Source organism: Pyxicephalus adspersus, chromosome 4 (assembly GCF_032062135.1).
Source record: "Pyxicephalus adspersus chromosome 4, UCB_Pads_2.0, whole genome shotgun sequence".
Classification (NCBI taxonomy): Eukaryota; Metazoa; Chordata; class Amphibia; order Anura; family Pyxicephalidae; genus Pyxicephalus; species Pyxicephalus adspersus.
This window is the reverse complement of record NC_092861.1, coordinates 59235890-59257785: the sequence shown is the minus strand read 5'-3', so window position 1 is coordinate 59257785 and position 21896 is coordinate 59235890. Positions and strand designations below refer to the sequence as shown.

The following is a 21896-nucleotide window of genomic DNA, read 5'->3' as shown; positions in this document are numbered from 1 at the left end:
AACATCAGCACATTGTTAGAGCAAGCCTATTTGGTATATTTCAAAGTTAAACTTGGTGATCAAGATAAGTCTTGGGCCCCTCGTAAGGTGTACAAACAGTGTGTCGAGGGTGTACGGATGTGGACAAAGGGAACACGTGATAAGATGCCATTTGGTATATTATTGGTTTGGTGGGAGCCGGGAGATCATTTCAGTGACTGTTACTTTTCTATATTGAAAACGTCAGGATAAAAAAATAAAAATAAATGTAACATAGAGTATCCTACCTATCCTGGTTCATTCAGATGAAATCCCAGTTCCAGTTTTTGTTACACTACACTCTCTTGAAGAACATGATTATGCTGATGAACTAGGTGACAACAATGATGAAGAGTTTAAAATTGAAGAGGACTCTGTTCATAAGGGATTTGATCATCATGAGATGAGTGATTTGGGACTATTGAAGAAGGCTTCAGAACTCCTAGCATCAAGACTACGTGAGAAAACTTAAGGAACAAAGGTATCATACTTTCAAACCAGAGAAACGCGGATACACCAAGAATCCCTGTTATCTGTGCATGTGGGACAGCAGTTTGTGGAAGGCATTGGATGTAAAGGAATTGGCCTCCAAGATCTGTCCTAAAACCAGGTGATCCAAACATTCTACATGAGCCACTTGTTGATAGAAATAATAATATATTCCCGCCTCTGCACATGAAACTGGGTCTGATGAAGCAGTTTGTTAAAGCTTTGCCAACTGAAGGAGACTGTATCAAGTACCTAATTTTGTAGTTTCCTAGCCCAGTGGTCGCCAACCTTTTTGGTCCCCCGGACCACTGAAATTACCGGCTCCTGACTGTGCATGTGCGGGGAGTTGGGTGTCCCTTAAAGGGGAGAACCTCCCCCATAGTGATGTCATGTTGGCATAACCCCACCCACTTCCCATCGCAGACCTGAGCCAGTGATGGGAGAGTAGGTGGGTTGAGTCCAGGGACACAGCCTGCCCACTTCCCTGAGCCAGGAAAAAATAAAGGCCGGGGTGTTTGATGGGCCACAGATTCGGCAGCTTATCAAAGATCAACATTTTATCAGGACAATGCCAGAAGTCGAAAAGAATGCTTGGTTATCAACCAAAGCCATTGTCAAGGACTTTCTTGGAAACACACAAGCAAATAATTATAAAGATAATGTCCAGAAACTCTTGGAGAGCTACAAAATACTTGGTACAATATGAGCATCAAGGTGCATTTTCTCCATAGCCATCTTTCTAACTTCCCAGAAAACCTTGGTGCAGTGAGTGATGAGTAAGGTGAACGATTCCACCAAGATTTGAAGGTCATGGAAGGACGGTATCAGGGTAGATGGGATGTACATATCATGGCTGACTATTGTTGGAGCATGCCGCGTTAATACAAACAATAAATCGTTTGTATTAACAAAAGAAATGTAAATACACAGTAGATTCAAGTTATTTCATTATTTTTTCATTGTATTGAGCATTTGTATGTTTTTGACAAAAATGGAGGGTACCCCGTATCGTAAAAACTAAAAGTGATAGCAAAAAACTGGGGTTATTTCTGGATTGACCACCCAAAAATTAGTAAAAAACAAGTGTAAGATCAACACAAAAACGTTATCCAGGGTAATCATTCATGAATTTACTTTAGGGGTGTTTACTGCCATCTAATGGTCAAAATAGGGAACTGCATCACAGGTATCTAAAATCTAATCACTTTAAAACTGCAATAGCTCCTGTCATTGGCCATAGTATTTGTCCACAAGTGTTATTGCTCGGATTCAGCCTAATGATTCGGTTTGGTTCTGCTACACACGGAATATTCATTCTATATTTGGTGCTAGGTAAGGGACTCTGGAAAGTATGTTTCTGGCAGGTGTCCCATCCAGACCCTATAAAAAGGCATAAGCAAGCTCTGTCCTCCATTTTAGGTGTGATCCTTTTTTTTGGACAAGAGTCAAGCTGGGCTAATACACAAATTGTGGGGTCTCATCCCATGGTGTCTGTTAAAGTTTTCATCCAAGGTTACCTAATTTTCATCCAAAAGTTTTCACATTGAATTCAGTTAGTAAATGTGAATATCAACTTTTGATTCATACATTTTTTAATTACATGCAAGCGGAAAAAATGTGTGGAATTTGGGTCAAATTTTGGTATATCTAGGGGAAAACATAATAGACACCAATGTGACTGGTCAGCAATTTTTATAACTCTGGGGACTGGGTAGTTTTGAGAGAGGATGTACGTGAACTTAACATTCAGTGACTGTTGTAACTTTCAAGCTCTATGTGTGCTCAGGTCAATGGGCCTGATTTATTAAAACTCCCCGCGTCCGGAGAGAATACACTTTCATCAGTGAAGCTGGGTGACTCATCAAACATGGAATGGATTTCTGCTATTTGCTATCAAATGTTTTCAATCCTGGACCAGATCCAATTCAGGTTTGCTGGATCACACAGCTTCACTGATGAAAGTGTATCCTCTCCAGACACGGGGAGTTTTATTAAATCAGGCCCAATGTGTAAAGGGGGAATTCCATATGCTTTATTTCTGTCATCTGTTCATTTTACTCCTAAAACTTCAAATACATCTGAACATGCAAATGTAGTTCCAGTAGCACTACGTACATTTTGGTCACTGTTGTTCATTGCACCTCAAAAGAATTTAGTATACAAAGTACATTTGAACATAAATTCACATTGTTTTTGAAAATAATTTTAGTCGTGTTGTTCAATTCAATTTGCACAAATGATGGTATGGAAGTCATCTGAGATTAAATCCTGGTTAATTTTGATAATGATATGGTGTTTCACAGGTAGGTATGTTCTGACCACTAGTCTATCTGGGTAACCCACTATTCTTTATTTTAAAATTAAGTTTTTCAGGCTTGAGCTGACAAACTCATTAGCATCATGGATAGGTGATGTGTGCTAGGTGCGGCCAGAACTCCCTGCTGGGGCCTGAAAAAAACTTTGCAAAGTGTCTATTGGGTGCTGTACCATGGGTAGCAGATTCTGCTAGTGGAAAAGGCTTCACCTAAACAGTTTACAGTACTTCATAGTCCTGCTTGTTATGTCTGCTCAGCTGTAATGAGTTGTGTCATTTTGAAGCATGAATCCAATAGATCAGGCACCTATTAATGGTGATCATCACCCATAATGGTGATTTTGATGTGACTTAAGTGAGGCATGTATTACAACATAAAGACATTCATATGGCTAAAACTGAAGATTTGTGTTGGTCAGCACAACTGTTTTTTTTTCGACTTTCTTTCCTATCCTAAGACAATGGTTGTGGTTCACAGTTAATGGACTGTATATTGCATAGCCTTTTCACCTGCATTTTTACTGCCCTTTCCCTGTGGATTCACTGTTCAGTGAAACCATGTTTAAGAAAATGCAGCATGTCTCTAGTACTGGTGTCTTTTCAGATTTATATCCACATTGGTTGCACCAAAGCATGGCTAATACCATTTACCGAACTGACACCATTTGAGCATCATACCACTTTTCTTTCACTTATATTACTTTTAATGTTTATACCATTTCTGGTTGCCAATGTACAGTATTACTGTTGGGAGTCCCATGAGTGCCCCTTTGTGATTATGTAACACCATAGGCAAGATTTAGGGACCCCAGTGAGCCATACATTGAATAATTTTACATCTTTCCCATATTGCCCCCTAGGCTATATATATGACTCTTCCCCAGCACTGTACACACACACACACTTCCTTTTTTTTTATGCAGAACAATTTTCCTAAGATATTTGGTGGTCTTCCCATGCCATTTTGGTGCATCTTATGCAGTTACTCTATTACTTAATCTAAATTTTTCTGTTGACTTCCATGGGTTTTTGTGTTTGGCTTAACAATTCTAAAACTGAACAGAGATTTCTTCTTCTAGACCAGCCTTTTCCAAACTTTTTAACATGGAGAGATCCTAAAATAATTTTCAGGTCTCAAAGAAACCTGCAATAGTTATGATGTCCAATTCATATTCATGTTATTCAGGTGACAGCCTATTACCTATGTGACTGCTGCCATCTAGTGGTCAGTGAGAGACATAAGTAACTCTAAATATACTTTACAGTGGAATATCAGAACATTTCCCTTTATTTAGAAAAGTGCCTGCTTTTCTCATTACCAACACTTCAGCTTCAGCAAACGTTGACCCTACCAATCAATATTTCATATATTTACCAGGTTAAGGGTCCAGCTTTCTAAGAATGGTACATTAGTAATTATAATTGTGACATCACTAATTTTCAGACAGCTAAACTGGCCACATACATTAGTTTGATTACATTCGATAAATTATCCTTTGGGTTTACTAATTGGTACTGGGTTCCTACCTAAATACATATATTTTATCCTGAGATTTACAGGTAATCAGGGATCCCCTCCAAATCTTCTGGGACTCCCTGAAATACAACCATTCTGGAAAAGGATTAGAGATCTCAATGAAATGTACTGATAGGCAGATTCCCTTGGCTTTTTTCCTCTTCATCCTAATAATTGTAGCTGTAAAGCCTTTTAATATACGCATACTGAAAGCAGATAAGATTTGTATCCCAGCTTTGTGACTGCAGTCAAGGCCTCTGCATAGTGACACATAGATTTCTAAAATCCAAGATATCTGATAGAAATAATGGCCTGAGAAGCACAGAATCATTCTGCTAGACACGGTTTTGCTGGATCTATTTTTCCTCTTTTCCAAATTATGTGCTATCTACCCTCCCGCTTTACCATTTATTACCTATATAAAAATCAGGACCCATGCTTCTAAAGATTTGAATTTTACTATTGCCTACCAGCTTTGTTGACTTGTGGGGTCTCTTTATCAATGATTACCCTGTGAATTCTACGGTGATTTTCTCTACACTTGTTTCAGTTCTTAATAAAACAATGACTAGTTCTGATACCTAGTGACCAGTTGCCAAAAGTGCACAGCTGTCTCAATAAAAAACGCTGTTTTTTATAAATGAAAATGATAGATTAATTTGGAGCCATTTGAGAGGGGAAGACTATAAATACATCCCTTAAATTTGGCAAGATATATTAGATATGTTATGTGCAGCAGTTTGGATGGTTTCCTACAACAGCACAGGTTTTAAATTCCGATTCATCCTATGCTTAAAGCTAAGTAGGCTACTTCAGGTCTCATATTAGCATCAGATGTGAATTTCATACTCCACAGGATTTCATCCCACTTTAGATGTTTCCCAGTGCCGCTTTGTATAGGAGACTACTGGCTGCTCATTCCCAGTGAGTTTTCTGTGGCTGGTGAAATCTAAATTTGCTTTTATCTCTACACTTAAGAAATCATCATTTTAACTTTTTAGAAACAGTCCCCTCTCCAACCATAATTTATTACTTGTTGCCATAACCTGTTCTAGGAAAGGGTCTGAACTGGTAGCACTCCCCTTGAAAATATCCATTTTGGTCTTAGACAAAGAGTTAAACTAAATTTTGCATTACATAAAAGGTTAGACAGCCCCAATATATGAAGTATACATTATTTTTATTTTACTGCAACACCCACCAGAGCTTCACCAGTTTATCACCATACCACTTAAAGCTGTGCTATTTTGTAGCAAGAGATCAAAAGATGAGACAGCAGCTTCTAATGGTCCAGCAATTGCTCAACCTAATATTGATCAATATTGCTCTAAATTAGCTCAGCCGGATGTGAGATAGTGATAAAGCGCAAAATCTTTATAATGGCTTTACCAGTTTGTTTAAACACACAACTATTAATGTGAATACAACTGTAGATCTTCCAAACAATCAACCTGTAGGCATTAGTACACCCTAAATTGAAGACTTCTTGAATCCCTCAATGGGAAAGAAAAACTATTTTTGTACTTCTCTATAAAATCCCTTTTCTTGGTGTCCATTAAGTGGCAAAACTTTCCCCTCTGTCAGAGATATTACTATGTCAGTTACTTTTATGCTATTCGGGAGGATGGTAAAAAGAGGGGTTACTGATATGGATGGACAGGCAATTATCACCAAGTTGAATTTAACAAAGTAAAAATTAGCAAAGTATGGTATACTCACCAGTTGTCCGGGACATTTTTTTTTTTTTTTTTTTTTAAACAATCTAACTTTTCAAATACATTGGCACTAGACAGTATACAGACCACAATTGAAGGAGGTGAAGGGGAGAACTGCTGTAGCAAAAATTCTATTTCCGGTCTGTATGCCAATTTTGATACACAGAATTTTTTGTCTTTACAGGCAAACATACCCCATTGTGCAGCACTTTCATGCCCTATGATGACAGGGGTGTCAACCGAAATAGAGGGCTGAAATAAAAATTTAGACCAAGTCATGGGCCAAACTTGAAATTGATTGAAAAAACGAAATCAACAGTCTCAAAACACGAGAAGAGCATGCAGTAAAAGGCAGTGGATTGATCGAACTAATTTAGATCAATCCACTGCTTATAACTGCATGCTCTTCTCATGTATTCTTGTTTCTTCTTATTGAGATTATTTGTTTTACTTGCCAGAAAATGCAATATGAAACCAAATGAATTGATGTATTCTCTGGCACAATAAAACAATCATTATAGCAATAGCTCTAAAATTACTGATAATATAATATTGATAATTGAGTTTACCTGTCAGTATACCCACTGCGGGGTCCACACATTGGCTGCTGTTCAATAAACACAAGTGATGCTGCTACTACAATTCCTGGCATCACTTGCGTCTAAAAAATGCAGGGCCAGGGAGAGAGGCCGCTGGTTTAGAGACATGAGGCCAGACCAGAGGCATTGTAGTAGCAGCATTGTACTCAGGTCTATAGAACAGCAGCCTAATATTAATTGCAGCCAGCCTGCTGTTACCACGGATTGCAGTAGCAGCAGGCCAGCTGCAATTTATATTAAGAATTCTTATGGGGGTCAAAGGACATGCCAGGTCAGAGTTTGACACCCCTGCCCTGAGGTATTTTGTCTAAACTCAGAGGGGACAGCAGGGCAGTCAGTCTACAATCATTGTTGGCAGGGTACTGTATCCCAGATAATGGTAAAGACCCCATTTCTAAGAGGCAGAAAAAGAGCTGTTTGAAACCAATAGAGGAAAGCCACAAATACTTCAGCCCTTCCTGTAGATCAACCTGATCCAAAACAGACATAAGAATCCAGCCATTAAAATGAACAGCTAGTCAAGAATCTATCTAAACTGACCCCAGTAACAAATATTAAATACAAGCTTGCACTGCACACCTCTTGGTCACATAGGACAGCAAGTCTTCAGGAAAAGAGCAGGCAACTACCACAGCTCTGGATGTGCAAAAGAGAATGGAGTGAAGAGTCAGACAGATACTGACACTACTAATCCATGGCCACCACAAAGCCAGAGTGTTAAATAAAGGAAAACCTATTATTGGGGGGGGGGAGTCCCTAGCTTTTTAATATTTGTGTGCAGCCTTAGTTTGTAACAGGACCTAAATTTCAAAATATGACTATGTATTTCCCCTCCTATTGTGGGTTACTTCCCCTACCTTCTAGATTGTAAGCTCGTTGGGGAAGGGTTCTCGCCTCCTCTGTCACTGCCTGTATTCACCTGTCATTTGCAACCTCTATTTAATGTACAGTGCTGCATAACTGGCACAATATAAATCCCATTTAAATAATAACATTTGACTGAAAGAATTATCAGTATGACACCATTCTTTTCATACCCCTCAGGTCCCTGGGACTTGGAGCAGTTAAGTCTTTTTTGCGGGAACCTGTGACGATGCTAGCCAGCTTTATGAATTGTAGTCAGAGAATGAGTAAAGATAGCAACTCAACACTGGCATGTCACTTCTGACAGTGATTAAGAGAGAAAAAAAAAAATACAAGTACAGTGCTGCCCAGGAACAACAAACCCTATGCTTTAGTTAGCCTGCAGCAACATTTTATCAAATTACAAAACAGATAATGAATGACAGAAAATGTGTTAAGAATTAAATGGCCTCTGGTGTGCACAACAAAAAAAAAAAAGTTTGGCAACAAAGTTTACTTAATTTTTTTGCCTTTCCCTGCTAATGCTAAAAGCTGTTTATTGCATAACTTAGTATTCATACCACCAGGGAGGTTAAAATAAGTATTTTTAAATGTAAAAGCAGTACATTTAAAAATACTTAGTATTTTTCTTTTCCCATCAAGTCCTGCCTCCAGCACCTGCTTCCCCCGGCCTCATGTCCCCAATGCTCACACTCCAGGGATGCAGATGCCAGGCGAAAAGGATGCCATGGGCACAACTTACCAGGTAAGCTTTTTAAACTCCCTGGCAAATCCACCCCAAGTGTGGCTCAGGGTTACTGCTTTTGAAATTGATAATTGACCCCAACCCACACTTGGGATTACCGTTAAGGAGGTTTAAGCACAATAGGTGCTTCTATGCAGAGCAGGCAGATATTAGGCTGGTAAGCAGGGGCGAGGATAGTACTCTACATAGCTTGCTGAAAACAGGAAGCTGTGGTATGGACTACATATGATGCTAATAAACAGGACAAACTCAGCAAAGCCAGGGAGGCAAGCTAAAAGGGCATGAACTTTTGCTATGCCAGAGCTTCTACTACACATCATAAGGACTCAGAGGAAGTGGCTTCAATAAGGGACCTGCCCAACCGTGTAAAATAAAGTCTGTTCAACTGCAAAAATTAAATCAAAGGCACGGCAAACGGCAGCCTACTCATGCTTAACCTCAACATGTTGTGGCCTTTAGTAAACTGGACACATCTTGCACATAAAAATAAATTTCTGCCAACATCCAGGAGGCATTACAAAGAAGCAAAGCTCAAAAAACAAACCACAAGTATGTTAAATTGTGCCTCAGGGAAAATGCATCAAAATCCTCCAATGAAGAGTAGAGAGGTCATGTTGCCATTTCCCTTAGTGGAGCAGATCTAGTAAAAAGAAAGTTTCCCAATTGATGAGATTCCATACTACTTTTCTGTTACCATTACCAAAGTAGAAAGGAATCTTCCTAATGGACAGAGTGATTAGAACAAAACTAAGATGTTCACAGAAAACAGTTATTGTATCTGGAAAAGGGGTTGTATGGGATGACTGACAAACAGAAAAAAATGCATGTACATGAACTGTCATTTTAGGCTCAGAACATTCCCTACCAGAAAACTTTCCCTTTGCTACACTAGTCAGTCAAGGAATTAAGTGCTGCATTACAGACATGACATTTGTAAAACAGCACCAATTTTAAGTATGTAGAACTTAATATGTAAAAATTATGTAACCAGATGAGGTCCTTTAATCTGAGACAGCGGCTGAAGCACAAACCATTAACATTCTGCATTTATAGCAAAATACTACAGGATTTGTAGGAAAAAAATTGTACAGTGAGTAAAACAGACAACATCAGGACATAGTTTCTTCTCACACACTTCTTTAAAAAAAAGTCTGTTAGGACAGTCAGTCGCACATCTTCCATGAAAGGACTGTGTCCAGATGTTAAACAGGAAAAGGTATGTCTCCACACTGGAATGTCCACACAGAAGGCTCTGCCAAATCTAGATGATAGAATGAGGAGGGGATTTTACCCCCTGCAGTTCTCAGAGTCCTTTCAATTAAGGGAGATGGCTTGAAATTGGAAGGAGACTAGAATAAAACTTTTCAGTCGTCAAATTTGGTCTTCTTTCCTTGACCACCTCTGAATCCTCCACCTCCTCTACCTAAAAATTAGAAGAGCATTATTCACACACAAAATAAAAAACACAAACATGTTTCAATCCTGGAAATTAAACTCATCCCACCTTTAAATCCTCCACGTCCTCCGCCTCTGCCGCCAAAACCTCCACGGCCGCCTCCTCTGCCGCCAAAGCCACCGCGACCGCCTCCTCTGCCCCCAAAACCACCGCGACCGCCTCCTCTGCCCCCAAAACCACCGCGACCGCCTCCACGCTGACCGTCACCTTTAGGCTTTGCAAAATCTAGTGTAACTTTATTTCCATCTATCTCTCCATCCTCCATTGCCTCCTTGGCAGCTTTAGCATCTTCAGCTGAGGAGAAATCTACAAAGCCAAATCTGTTGAGGGGAGAAGAAAACATTTTTTTTTTTTTTACTAATGTATATGGAACAAAATGTAACTAGCTGAAAGCATGTTTGACAAGATCAATAAGATTTTTTTTCTGTACTAGCCATATGCTAAAATACTTCCTAAACAGACACTGTTAAAAGCAGTTTTTTCTGAATATCTTGTTGCACAGTAGCCATTAACTCCTCATTAGAGGGGCAACTTAAGCCACAAATGCCATTTCTATCCTTCTCTTGCGAATCTGTTCACTGCTATACACAGCTGGCAGGACAGAGCTCAAAGAGAAGGAATCAACAAAAAACCATTAGCAGAAGAGAGTTCAGTAGGCATATATGGATTAAGACCACCACTCACCCCTTTGAAGTTCCAGTATCTCGATCTGTTACTATCCTGGCATTTACAGAGCCATCAAAAGCTTCTTTTAGGGTCTCTTCAGTTGTGTCTTCAGAAAGGCCTCTGACAAAAAGTGTCTTTGACTGAGCGGATCCTTAAGAGAGGGGGAAAAAAAAAAAAAAAAAATAAGTTGAAACTTCTGCACACAAATCTATTACCCCATTTAAATACCTGACTGAAGTTTGTTGATACTCATAGGTAGTGATCAACACTAAATTTTCAACTACATTGTAGGCTACATTTGCTTGGGAGTCAAGCCACAGGCATTCCCTTAATATAAGGTATTAACAGTAAATGTCTTGGCAGAGAACTAGCAAAAGTACATAAAATTACATCTGGTTCCTGTAACCAGATATAAATTTACTTACTGTAAATACCAGTAAGAACAGATGCAATGAACAGACTTCTAGCAAAATATTTAGTCAAACAATAGGAAAATTAGGATTTGGCTTGGTGGGGATAAAGGATCAATCAATATATGCTGTGATTAGTTGGTTGAAGCTGGATCAGTACTTGACTATCTAGAGAAAGGATTTTATCATCAAGGATACTCAGATACAGTCATCATCATTTCCAGCATAGATCGTATTTTCAATGCTTAATGGTTTTATGTGAAGCAACACTATTCTCCCACCTTGTTCGCCACGTGGTCCGGCATTTTGGCTGTACTCCAGTCTTATCGTCCTGCCTTCAATCTCTGTATTGTTAAAGGAATCCATTGCCTCTTTTGCTTCTTCTACAGAAGAGAATTCTATAAAAGCAAACCTGCAAGTATAGAATTTTTACACATTAGCAAAGACCACTACTCCATATTACTTTGAGAACACTTGTAAACACTTATTAGAAGTTATTCCTAGATGCAAATAGGTTTTACAATACCAGGTCTTATACATACCCTTTAGGCCGGCCCTGGTTATTTTGGGGTACCCTAATAGAAGTTGCCTTTTCAAAAACTTCTTGCAGACTGTCTTCGGTAGCATTGTATGATAGATTGTTCACAACAAGTACCTTTGATTCACCTAAAAAAAGAATTTCATTTCAATTTTCATTACAATCATAACTACTGCAACACCAAATATACCTATAGACTAACATTTATTTTGCATGTAAAACATACATTGCTGGATCAGAACTTGACTATCTTTGTAAAATTATGTAATTTCATCATGAATACTCTGAGTTAACAATCATCATTTCGAGCCTTCAGCTACATATGACATCAGATAGTTGTCCATCTCAGGCGAAAGCCCGACACCACCTACTTGCTTGTCTTCCAACCCCTTCCATAGAATGGAACTGTGCTCAAAGCATTCTCTTGTCGCTGAAAACAATCACCAAAGATAGTTCCAGCAACAGTGATTCAAAATCTGTATATGGCTTTAAAGTAGGCCTACATTCTAAATGCGATCCGTTAAAAAAAAGCTTGATAACACAAGTAAAACTGAGAATAGTGAAAACCCAACAAACACTTTTACACATTTGCCAAAATCACAAACCTCCTTGTTGTGCTGGTCCTCTTTTGCCGCCAGCATTCTGACTCTTTTCTCCAGTGTAATCCATGAAGATAGAGCGACCTTCAACTTCTGTACCTTGCTTTTCTTCAATAGCTTTATCAGCTTCAGCTTCAGTGTTGAATTCAACATAAGCAATTCTAAAGATAAATAAAGTCCTTAAGCATCTGGGTAATTGTAAAGTATATTAAAAAATGTGTAGACATTGCTGTTAATGTGCTGCTTGGTAGAATGCAAGTATATGGTCATTTGTCAAAGGGGCACTAGGAATACCCACTCCTCCATATCGACACAGCTGTTTGTGCCATACATATCTATTAACCCTTTAAATTGTGTCAGCTTTCTACCACCTCCACTTTTCTTATCTCACATGCAGGGAGAAAGTAAACAGTTATTCCTAAGGAATATTCCTTGCGTTGTATATCTTGCAGCGACATTGTTCTCTATACATACATTTTTCACCAGAATTAACAGGTGATTCAGGGAGGATGAGGGAGCTTAGCCAGTAGAAGCAAAAATCTCAAGGTACATTCAGGCTAGTATTTCATTTATGCTCAATAGTCATGGTACCCATACGGCTACAGTATTGTGATGCACATCTGTATTGTATTGTTCAGTCTATATTTAATCCACGAGTCAAAACAGAAAGAAAAGCGTGTATCTTGTTATATTACGCAAACCAGCATTATTTCAAGACAGGATGTCTTACTTACCCTTTACTAGCACCATCCTTTGAAGTAGGAAGACGAATTTCTTTGGCATTTTCAAAAATCTCCTGCAATTCCTCTGAAGTTGTGCTATAGGGGATGTTCTTAATAAATAAAGTCCGTGCATCTCTCTCTAAAATTAAAAGTGGGAGTCTTAGAAGTTTCTGAACACAAGACTTATTTCAGTTTTATATTTTATAAATTAAAAGTCCTATAAGACAATCCATCCTGATAAATTTGACAGGTCACCTTGCATAAAAATGTTTGGGGTTTTATGTTATGAAGAAGGCACAGGCTACCCCACCCCAGAGAAATAGGTATAGCAGACAAGCCCAGATTTTAAAATACATTGCTTATCACTGCATTGAAAATTTCGCAATCTCAGTTTTGAAACAAGTCTCCAAAATCCTATATTAGAAAGCCATTTAAGTGCACATCAGGCCTACACTTGTATTATTAAACAGTATTTATATAGCACCAACATATAACATTGCTGTACATTACAAAGGAACATGCAACAGTGTGGCTACTCAGTTGTATGCCTCTCAGATACAAAAATGTATTAGCAAAGAATTATTGAAGAAAACAATTGCAGCTGCTACCACTTGTAACTCAATACATACCTCCCCTTATCTATATACCTTTTTTTAGTATTAAGTCTGGATAAGCATAACCACCAACCACATTTTTAGTGTGCAAGCTATGGTAAAGCCCCATGTCTATGTCAGGTTTACATCAAGATCCAATATCCAAGGATACACAGCAATTACTTTGGAAAATAAATTCCCTCAGAAAAAAAAAAAAAAAAAAACACGACATTATCTCTGCAGAGGGGCCCCATTTTCTGTGGTGCCTGCGCTTACTCGATAGGGGAGCTGGTGTAAAATAAAAAAATGTACCTTTTTTGTTTTCTGCATTTTTTGATTTCTCTGCTGGAGAGTTGGCCTTCTCTACTTTCATCTCAAAACCAAGAACCTTCTTTCCATTTAACTTGAGTGCTTGTTCAACTTCTTCAGCGCTAGCAAACTCTACATAGCCGAACCTCCTGCAGTATACATGGAACAGTCAGGAAGCTGCAGCAACAGGTGACAAATGATCACACAAGAGAAAAAAAGAAAGCTTACTTTGAGGCTCCAATTCGTACATCTTGTACTGGCAAGTTCTTCTTAGAAAAGAACTCTCGCAGGGCATCTTTAAGTTCATCATAGTCTTTTGAAGCGTTCAGGTTTGCAACAAAAACAGACAACCCTAGCAAGACAGGTTCAAAAATAAGATTTTAAACAGAGGTAAAAATTGTAAAAAACAGCATATAAGTTCAAAATGGAGAACTGGCTTTAAGAATGGTGTGGGTCAAGTAGTAATGTCTGTTAATTGTTCAACACATGAATGAAATGAAGTTACTTAACTATGCCAACATATGCACTCATCAGTACACTTGTACCATTTGGCTACAATTTTGGCTTGCCATTTTTCATTTGGATTATGGCACCATAACCGACATCTAGAATTGACCCAGATGGAACACAACTAAGCACCTAAATAGGCCAATTTAGCACAAGGTGAGAATGTTTATACTTCAAAAATATTTTTTTGTCATTAGCTGTCTTAAACTTGGATATGCAAACTACTCAGATACGTATACCGCATCTACATGGGGTGGAAATCATCCAGGAACACCCTACACCAAAACACTTCCTTAGAGGTAACCAGCTTTCAAAATTTTTTTTATATGAACTTGTCAAAACACATTACATAGCTTGTGTTATTTTTAATTTACCTTCGTTTCCACCCTCTGTCTTCTGCTTCTTAGCTTCAGGTACACTTTTACTCTTGGGCATTTCCTTTTTGCGTTTTGCAGAGTCTTTTGTGACCGCTGAAAAGTACAAAAAGTTAGTAAAGAGAAAGCATAGGTTGCACAGCACACAAAGTAGTAGCTTTAAAAACAAACACCCCCCCCCCCCCACCAAAAAGCCACATACTTTCATCCTCCTCGTCATCATCCTCCTCTTCCTCCTCATCATCATCGTCATCATCATCCTCCTCCTCTTCCTCTTCGGATTCCTCCTTTTTGGCAGGAGTAGCTGTTTTTCCTTTAGCGACAGGTGGGGCTGTTTCCATTTCTTCTTCGGAGTCTGGAATTTAACAGTTTTATTGCTTATTATTGTAACTTACAGTTGTTACAGTTGGCCTAACTGCAAAATAACTTTTTAAATCAAACAATAGGTCTGATTTATATACAAAAATGCAATAGCATCTGAATTTCTAGAAACAAAGTAGTGTGGTACTTATGGCACATCAGCAAATATCAATCATCAAGTATCAGTATTAAGTCCCGAAATTGGTCATCATTTGTGCCAAAAATTTTCAAGTCATCTGAGGCCAGTATTAAAGTAGAACGGATAAAAAATTGCAGACAGGCCCGATTCTGTAGAAGGGACAAGCAAAGGATGCCTTTTCTGCAAAAAAAGAATTTAACTACCCATTTACAATCTCTAACGTACATGGTGTGTACGATCCTAGCATAGCTGGCAGCCAGGAATTAACAAACTTCTGTGTGCATGCATGGTATTCTGGCCAATCAAGATGGTCAAAAAGCCTCAAAATGTACAAGGACTGGAAGGCAGGCAGGGTAAGCTTGTTTTATTGCAAATTAAACACTGCCTGTGCCTTAATAAAGAAACTGCCTTGCTCACAATTAAACCTAAAATTGTTCATCAGTGCCAATAATTTTAAGGTGGCATACCTTCTTCTTCTTCAGACTCCTCTTCTTCAGACTCCTCCTTTACATTTTTCTTGGCTGCAGGCTTTTTGGCAGGAGTTTTCTTGGCAACAGGCTTTTTCTCTTCTTCAGACTCTTCTAAAAATGTAATATGTTATTAACACAAAGGCAACCCTAATTTAGTGATGGACAGCGAAAAAAAGCACATCAGGTAAAGATTTTGTCAACATCAAGACTTATTCTGTATTAAGTCCCAATATATTCATCATATGTGCCTATAAATTAATCTCTAAAAGAAAAATTTTGTAAAAATGATTTTACAGGTTCAGGTTTTGTTCCACCAGCTAAAAAAACTTATTCTGTACCAAGTCATTACGAAAACATGTTTTACATCTGAGGTGAAAAAATATCCAGTGGAATAAAATGAAAACCATCACTTTTTTTTTTTATAAAGACAAACTAGAGTTTTTTTGTTTTGGCAGAGGGATTCTTAGAGACTACTTTTGTTTCCTCCATCCTCAGAGTCTTCATCTACAAATATGTCACCAGTCCTAAAACTAGATTAAAATATGCAAAAGACCTCAAGGTTCTGTACATACACACCTCTTCTAAAGCCTGGTGCAAAAATTCAGTATATCAACAGTATAAAGAAACTGGCAGTGGGAATAATTTTAACACACCACTGTTTACTTAAAAAGCTTGCAAGGCCTTTGTACAGCACTAACTTAATGCAAACAACATACCATCATCTTCGTCATCTTCCTCGTCCTCTTCATCCTCACTCTCTTGCTGCTTGGCCCGTTTCCCGTTCTTTGCTGCTGCTGTAGCAGCTCCTTTCTTTCCTGGTGTAGCTACAGACTTTGCTGGAGTGGCAGCTTTCTTCGCTGGAGTTGCCTTAGCTGGAGTGGCAGCTTTCTTTGCTGGAGTTGCTGCCTTTTTGGCTGGTGTATTCTTTACTGGCACCTAAGAACATAAATCAGATTAGTGACCAAACATTAACCAGCAGGCTGGGGTATCTTAATCACAAGTTTCCCCAAGTTAAGGACATGCAACATACAGACCCCTAGATATGAACGGGGCTTCCCTGGGGGAAGGGGGTGGTTTGCATGACTTGCAGAATAAATCTTTTGCTAAACACATCTGAGGTTGTGGGTGATCTTCAGAGTGGAGCTGATCTCTAAAATCTTGTATCTCTTGATGACCAGGACAAACTGTGCCTTTTTTTACATATCAAAGCACAGCTTGCTCCAGGAGTTAATGAATGTCTAGGCTCCATTAAGTTTTTTTTTTGTTTTGTTTGTGAATTACTCACAATGCGGATTATAAACAGTAACTGACACCTCACTGCCTAATATGTTGAGACAAATACCTGTCCTAATTGAACTTATTAAAATAATGTACCTGTTCCGACTTACACTCATGTGCTGTATCTTGGTACAGATGAGCAAAAGCCACATCCCTCGTAACAAGCTCACACAGACTATTTAGTACTTTAGTTGGGCAGACAATGGGAGGCCAAAGGCTCAAATTGTACAAACAAAACTAGAGTGTAATGTACAATAAAAAAGTAGTCCATGCCATCTATTGTAAAATTTAGACATTACCTTTTCTTCACTTTCCTCTTCCATCTCTTCATCCTCCTCACTGTCTTCCACCTCTTTTGGGGGAGGTGCCTTTTTAGTTCCCTGTGCTTTTGCTCCCTGCAAAAACATAAAAACTTTTGTCACATTCAAACATCTACTATCAAAGCATTTCAAAGGTCACTATAAATACATGAAATTAAAAGCATTTCTACAGCAGTGTTCCCCCAGCCCCTTTTGGGCACACCACCCGGCACTTGTCAGTAGCCACTGACTTCTGGGGAAAATACTGTATAGTCTTCCCTGTAACACATGGTTATCACTGGATCCTTTCCTCATGTGCAAGATGTTCGAATACTTAACACCCTTGCCCTGGTTTCTATCCATGTGAACAGCCTATGCTATGCCGGGGGTAATTGTGTGGGAGTCACGGTTCTCTGCAAGCCCCAGAGTGAAGCTGAGCAGAAAGTGATATCACCTATACAAGTGGACATTCAAAAATCTGGCAATCTCTGGACCTATATGCTGTATATATTCAACAGAAGATGACTGCCTGCACAGTCCTTTAAATGTATGCTGAATCCATATTGGGGCTATACAGCAGCAAATAAATGAGAAGGAATGAGCAGGAAAGCCATGCAAGCAAGATTCAACAGCTGATCCTGGAGTACAGCACCATCAATACATAAATGGCCTCTCCAGAAAACAGCCTAAATTTGAAATCCATGCCAGAAATTTAAAGGAAACGGATTATGGATCGCTGGATTTTTGCATGTCTACCTGTAGTACAGAAGCTGGGGTAAGGGAAGTATTCGTATTACTTTTGTGTAAAGTTCAACCCCAAGGGCTCATATATTTGCAGCAATGTCACTACCAATCACCTACACATTGCTGCATGAACATGGTGGTAACACTATGTAGCAGCTGGGTGCTGTAATATCAGAACAGTTTACACATTTATTGAGTGCACTGTTAGATTCACCTTTGTAACAGGTAAAGCTGAATAAATCTGATCAGAATGTGATTGTGAGCCAGAGATGGAAAGGATCCATTACAGATCACCAGGCATGGCCTGCACTATACAGTGTGCTTCCAACAAATATTTCATCTTATAATACAAAAAACGTATGGGAGAGTAGAGGCAGAGTTATACCAAACAATACATCGAAGTCTAACAAAGGAGTATAATTATCATTAGGATCTAGCACACGCACAAGCTCATGGTTTGCCGGGCAGCCACGTGTGGCCGCCACTGGACCACGTGCAGCCGCCACGCGGGATGGAATCGCGTGCGTGGGGAGCGGAAGTCGCTCTCGAGGTAGTTTTACAAGCAGATCGCGGGAAAACAAAATGGCGCCGATGAAGACGCACACCTATCACACGAGGCTTTATTACATTGAACACTGTACGGACATTTGCATTCACTACGAGCGCGGGCGGGCCCGCCACCTCACAACCCCCCCCCCCCTCTACACACAGACATCTGGCGGAGTACACGCCATTCTCCTCCTCACCATTACTACAATAACCCGCTAAATCCCCGCTGAAAAGGAGAAGCTGCATGACGTCACCCACAGACCTCCGCGCATGCGTACAGCGCCGGATTTGCTGCAGCGCTAAGCCTCGGTCATCCCATGCGAATGCCCAAATCCTCATTAATAATTAATATATTACACATATAATACACTGTATACTCCCATCACTGCACATAAAACAATTCAATATTAAACAGAAAAACAGAATTTAGTAATGAGCAGACGCAGTTATTTGCATCCTAATATTACCTTAGCTAGCTTAACCATGTTTTCGGCTGATGTGTGGATCCACTCGATGGAACGTCACGTGGCTGTGCTGAGCTTCTTAAAGACTTATTAGGCCTGTGACAAGAAACCAACTGGTCGCCGAGCTCGGTAGAAGGCGCTAATAAAGGTTGCTTATCACGTGTCCGCAGCTAGCCAATCAGCGAGCGCCAAAGGTGGCGACGTCACCATGGGCTGTGACTTCTATTCTGAGCATGTTCGAACCCACTGCCAATGGTGAGCGAGAAGCAGTTGTGGAACGCAAAGATCGCACCAATGAGAGGGCATTCCTTTTTCTGACCTATCAGAGGACGGAATGCGACTGTAGTTGTAGCCATTTTGGGCGAGAAAAAAACATGTGGTTAATGGAGTGGGCAAGATGGCGGCGTAGTATTAGCTACACACGTGGGTTGCAATATGTACCCCGTGTTTTATATGTGTATGCAGTCAGCTCAAATAAAATCGCTTCTAGAATGTTTCATTTGCTTGGTCATTAGTTCTGTTTAAAAAGAAACCGTTTTACACCTTCGGCTTATTTAGAATGTTTAATATACTGGTAACAAGGGCATTTGTAAACGTGTTCTACATTAAGACTAAGAGAAATTCATGAAAAGTTCCTGTGTGCTTGGTGAAAGAGGAGCGTGGTGAGTATGTGAATGCTCTGTGTTATTAGAAATGATCAGGGCTGACTGGCAGGAATGGTAAAGTATGTATTGGTAATTTATATTAAATGTAGATTTGTAATAAACCATTCATATAAAAATAATAGTGAGGTCAGCTTTTACTTGTTCTTAAAAAGTTCTGACTCTGGGGACAGTACCATACAACGTGCATCTCAATAAGCCCAGTATAAATGACCTTTTAAAAATGGGCACATGCTTAGTCTAGAAGGTAATAAACGGTGTTGTTAGCAGATGACCCTCTTAACAGATGTGGATTCAAACAATTTGCTGATTATTTTGATGTTACTTTCATAACTTTCATCTTAAGTGCTGCTGACTTCCTGAATAATAAATTCCTCACCTAAGCATGACCTACATTGCTTCTAATTAAATAGATTTACCCATGAATTGCTCAGGCAATCTGCTTTTTGTGGTGGTGGTACAGGGGACATTATACTGACCTTAGGAAATTGTATAGAGCGCAGAACTGGGGGTGTTGTAGTGATCAAGTTTATTAACAGTATTAGGCTGATGGGTTGTATCATAAACATTTTGCCCTGTGTTGATACTAACTCACTTGACCCTCTGTAGTTTCAGCATGGATGAGGAGGGATGTCCACGTGCTGGCTGAGATTTAAAATACATAGTACTGGGTAAACAAGGACCTAGGAAACACGTGGAGCAGAGGCAGATGGAGGTACAGTGAGCATATGAAGCTAGGCAGAGTTCTGTGATGTGCCTCTGACTCATGCATTGTCTGTAGTTAACTTATTTTTTCTTTGCAGGGCACATTCAAAACTTTCCTATTGATTACAGTGATTTCTAGCTAGTCCCTAGTTAGCTGAAACACATGGCATATTACAGCACCTGTCTCATAAACCTACTGTCCCTTTAACCCCCCCAGCATTTTAATTCTGTTCATATTTTAACACAAAAAGCGTTACCTTTTTTACATGGAATTTTTTTTTAAATTGTAGGCTTAAAATTCTAAAATAATTAAATAAAAAAAACACAAAGATCTGTTTAAAAAAAAAATAGTTAAACCTGTAATATAACTGTACAGTAGTGTATAATATATATGTTTAATATAAAGATTTCTTTGTATTGGACTCAATACAGTTATTTTGTATTGAATCCAATACAAAATTATTTGAATTTCCCGCCGCGCCTCCCCCACGAACCGATGCATGCACCGATGTCACTGGGAAACCCCGGAGAAGGTCTCTGCAGTCGCTGGAAGAAGATTGAAGAAGGAGGATACGTGCCGAGGACCTGGACGGACGAGCAGGACGCCAAAGGAACAAGGTAAGTGGGATTTTTATTGTTTTTAGCGACCCCGAGTGTGACTCGGGATTACTGCTTTTTGCAGGTAAAATCTACACCGAGTCACACTGGAATACCGCTAGGGGGGGTTAAGGCCCTGTTCACATGGGCTTCAGTTTGTATAAAAGTGGTGTGTACTAAGTTTTCAGCAGGCTTGTGGAAGCCTTTAACCCTTTTGCCTCTGGAGCCATTTTTCGTTTTGCACTCATGTCCTAAAATTCCCACTTTGTACATGGACACACACTCAACAGTGGACCCTTAGAAAAAATATAATCTCCACTTGTTTTGTCTCAATTTATTGTGCATCTGTTTTTTTTACTTTTTATTAGTATGCACAATTAAATCTCCAAATGTCTAAATGGGCATTAGACATGTCAAGACTTTTGATGTTTGAAAATTGTATAGAACTGCAAACGGAGACCAACTATGCTACCAATAATTGTGACAGGTAGTCCCTTGGAGATAATATAGAACCTTAGTACAGTACCTACTTTGTGGCCTAAAGTGATCAAGTTCAGACTGTACTTGGTCGGTTTTTCAGCTCTGAAACCAGAAGTGTTAATTGTTGAATGCTTCCACATTTATTTCTTTACAGACAACACTGAGAAATAGAGGTTACTCTTCTCTCCTCTGCTTCCTGTCCTAAAGGCTGCTATGAATGTGCCAGGTGAGCACGGGACATGCTGGGGAAGAGATCTGCCTACATCTAGGAGTGATCACCACCCAAATCACTTGTGTTAGCATGCCGGAAGCCACCTCTTTAAAATGTACACAGATCATTTGTTTATATCCTGATACTGCCACACCAAACTACATATACCTTGTGTTCTGTACATAGTCAATGAGAGAGGGTAAGTACTGCAGCTTACAAAACTGGAGCAGGCAAGAAACTCTTATAATAAACTCTTCACAAGAAAAAAAGCTGTGATCCATACTACATTTACACCTCAATAGAGGTAACCCTTGTTTACTCATTCAAAAAGAAATCACCAAACCGCATTTTGTTTTAATTGTACCTAAGCAGAAGCCTGAAAATCTACCTTTTGTCTGGGCTTCCTCCTGACAAATAGCAGTACATTTCTTGGCAGTATTCTCTCAGACTATCTAATCTCTCTTGAGAACACCATTTGGCTCCAATGGCAGGAATCTTAAAGAG

General features: G+C 39.3%; 1 protein-coding gene and 4 non-coding genes across 6 annotated transcripts; all 5 read right to left on the bottom strand.

Moving 5' to 3' along the window:
• Positions 1-9239: 9239 nt before the first annotated feature.
• Positions 9240-18897, bottom strand: NCL (nucleolin). 2 transcript variants are annotated; one of them, XM_072408322.1, is made up of 15 exons: positions 18741-18897; positions 16981-17076; positions 16120-16339; positions 15401-15514; positions 14637-14789; positions 14435-14530; positions 13782-13905; positions 13557-13702; positions 12664-12790; positions 11936-12090; positions 11335-11458; positions 11074-11204; positions 10401-10533; positions 9765-10036; positions 9240-9683 (listed from the first exon to the last, which is right to left on the bottom strand). In XM_072408322.1, the coding sequence occupies exons 1-15, from the start codon at positions 18756-18758 to the stop codon at positions 9625-9627; spliced, it is 1968 nt and encodes a 655-aa protein (XP_072264423.1). In that variant the 5' UTR covers positions 18759-18897; the 3' UTR covers positions 9240-9624. The 2 variants fall into 2 exon arrangements, with proteins under 2 accessions (XP_072264423.1, XP_072264424.1); XM_072408323.1 differs by having other exon boundaries at positions 14637-14791; positions 15421-15514.
• LOC140330223 (small nucleolar RNA SNORD20) lies at positions 10941-11015 on the bottom strand. The gene has a single exon (XR_011920692.1). It is a non-coding gene; the product is annotated as a small nucleolar RNA SNORD20 (small nucleolar RNA).
• On the bottom strand, positions 11561-11638 carry LOC140330224 (small nucleolar RNA SNORD20). The gene has a single exon (XR_011920693.1). It is a non-coding gene; the product is annotated as a small nucleolar RNA SNORD20 (small nucleolar RNA).
• Positions 14948-15013, bottom strand: LOC140330220 (small nucleolar RNA SNORD82). Its single transcript, XR_011920689.1, has one exon. It is a non-coding gene; the product is annotated as a small nucleolar RNA SNORD82 (small nucleolar RNA).
• Positions 15579-15652, bottom strand: LOC140330221 (small nucleolar RNA SNORD82). Its single transcript, XR_011920690.1, has one exon. It is a non-coding gene; the product is annotated as a small nucleolar RNA SNORD82 (small nucleolar RNA).
• Positions 18898-21896: the final 2999 nt, after the last annotated feature.

Bases quoted from the DNA above. Each gene is read 5' to 3' on its own strand.
- NCL (XM_072408322.1), bottom strand. The intron at 14,790-15,400 runs GTATGCCACCTT...GTTAAATTCCAG, and splicing joins GGAGTCTGAAGAAGAAGAAG to ACTCCGAAGAAGAAATGGAA. The intron at 11,459-11,935 runs GTTTGTGATTTT...TTCTTTTTTTAG, and splicing joins AGGACCAGCACAACAAGGAG to GTGAATCAAAGGTACTTGTT.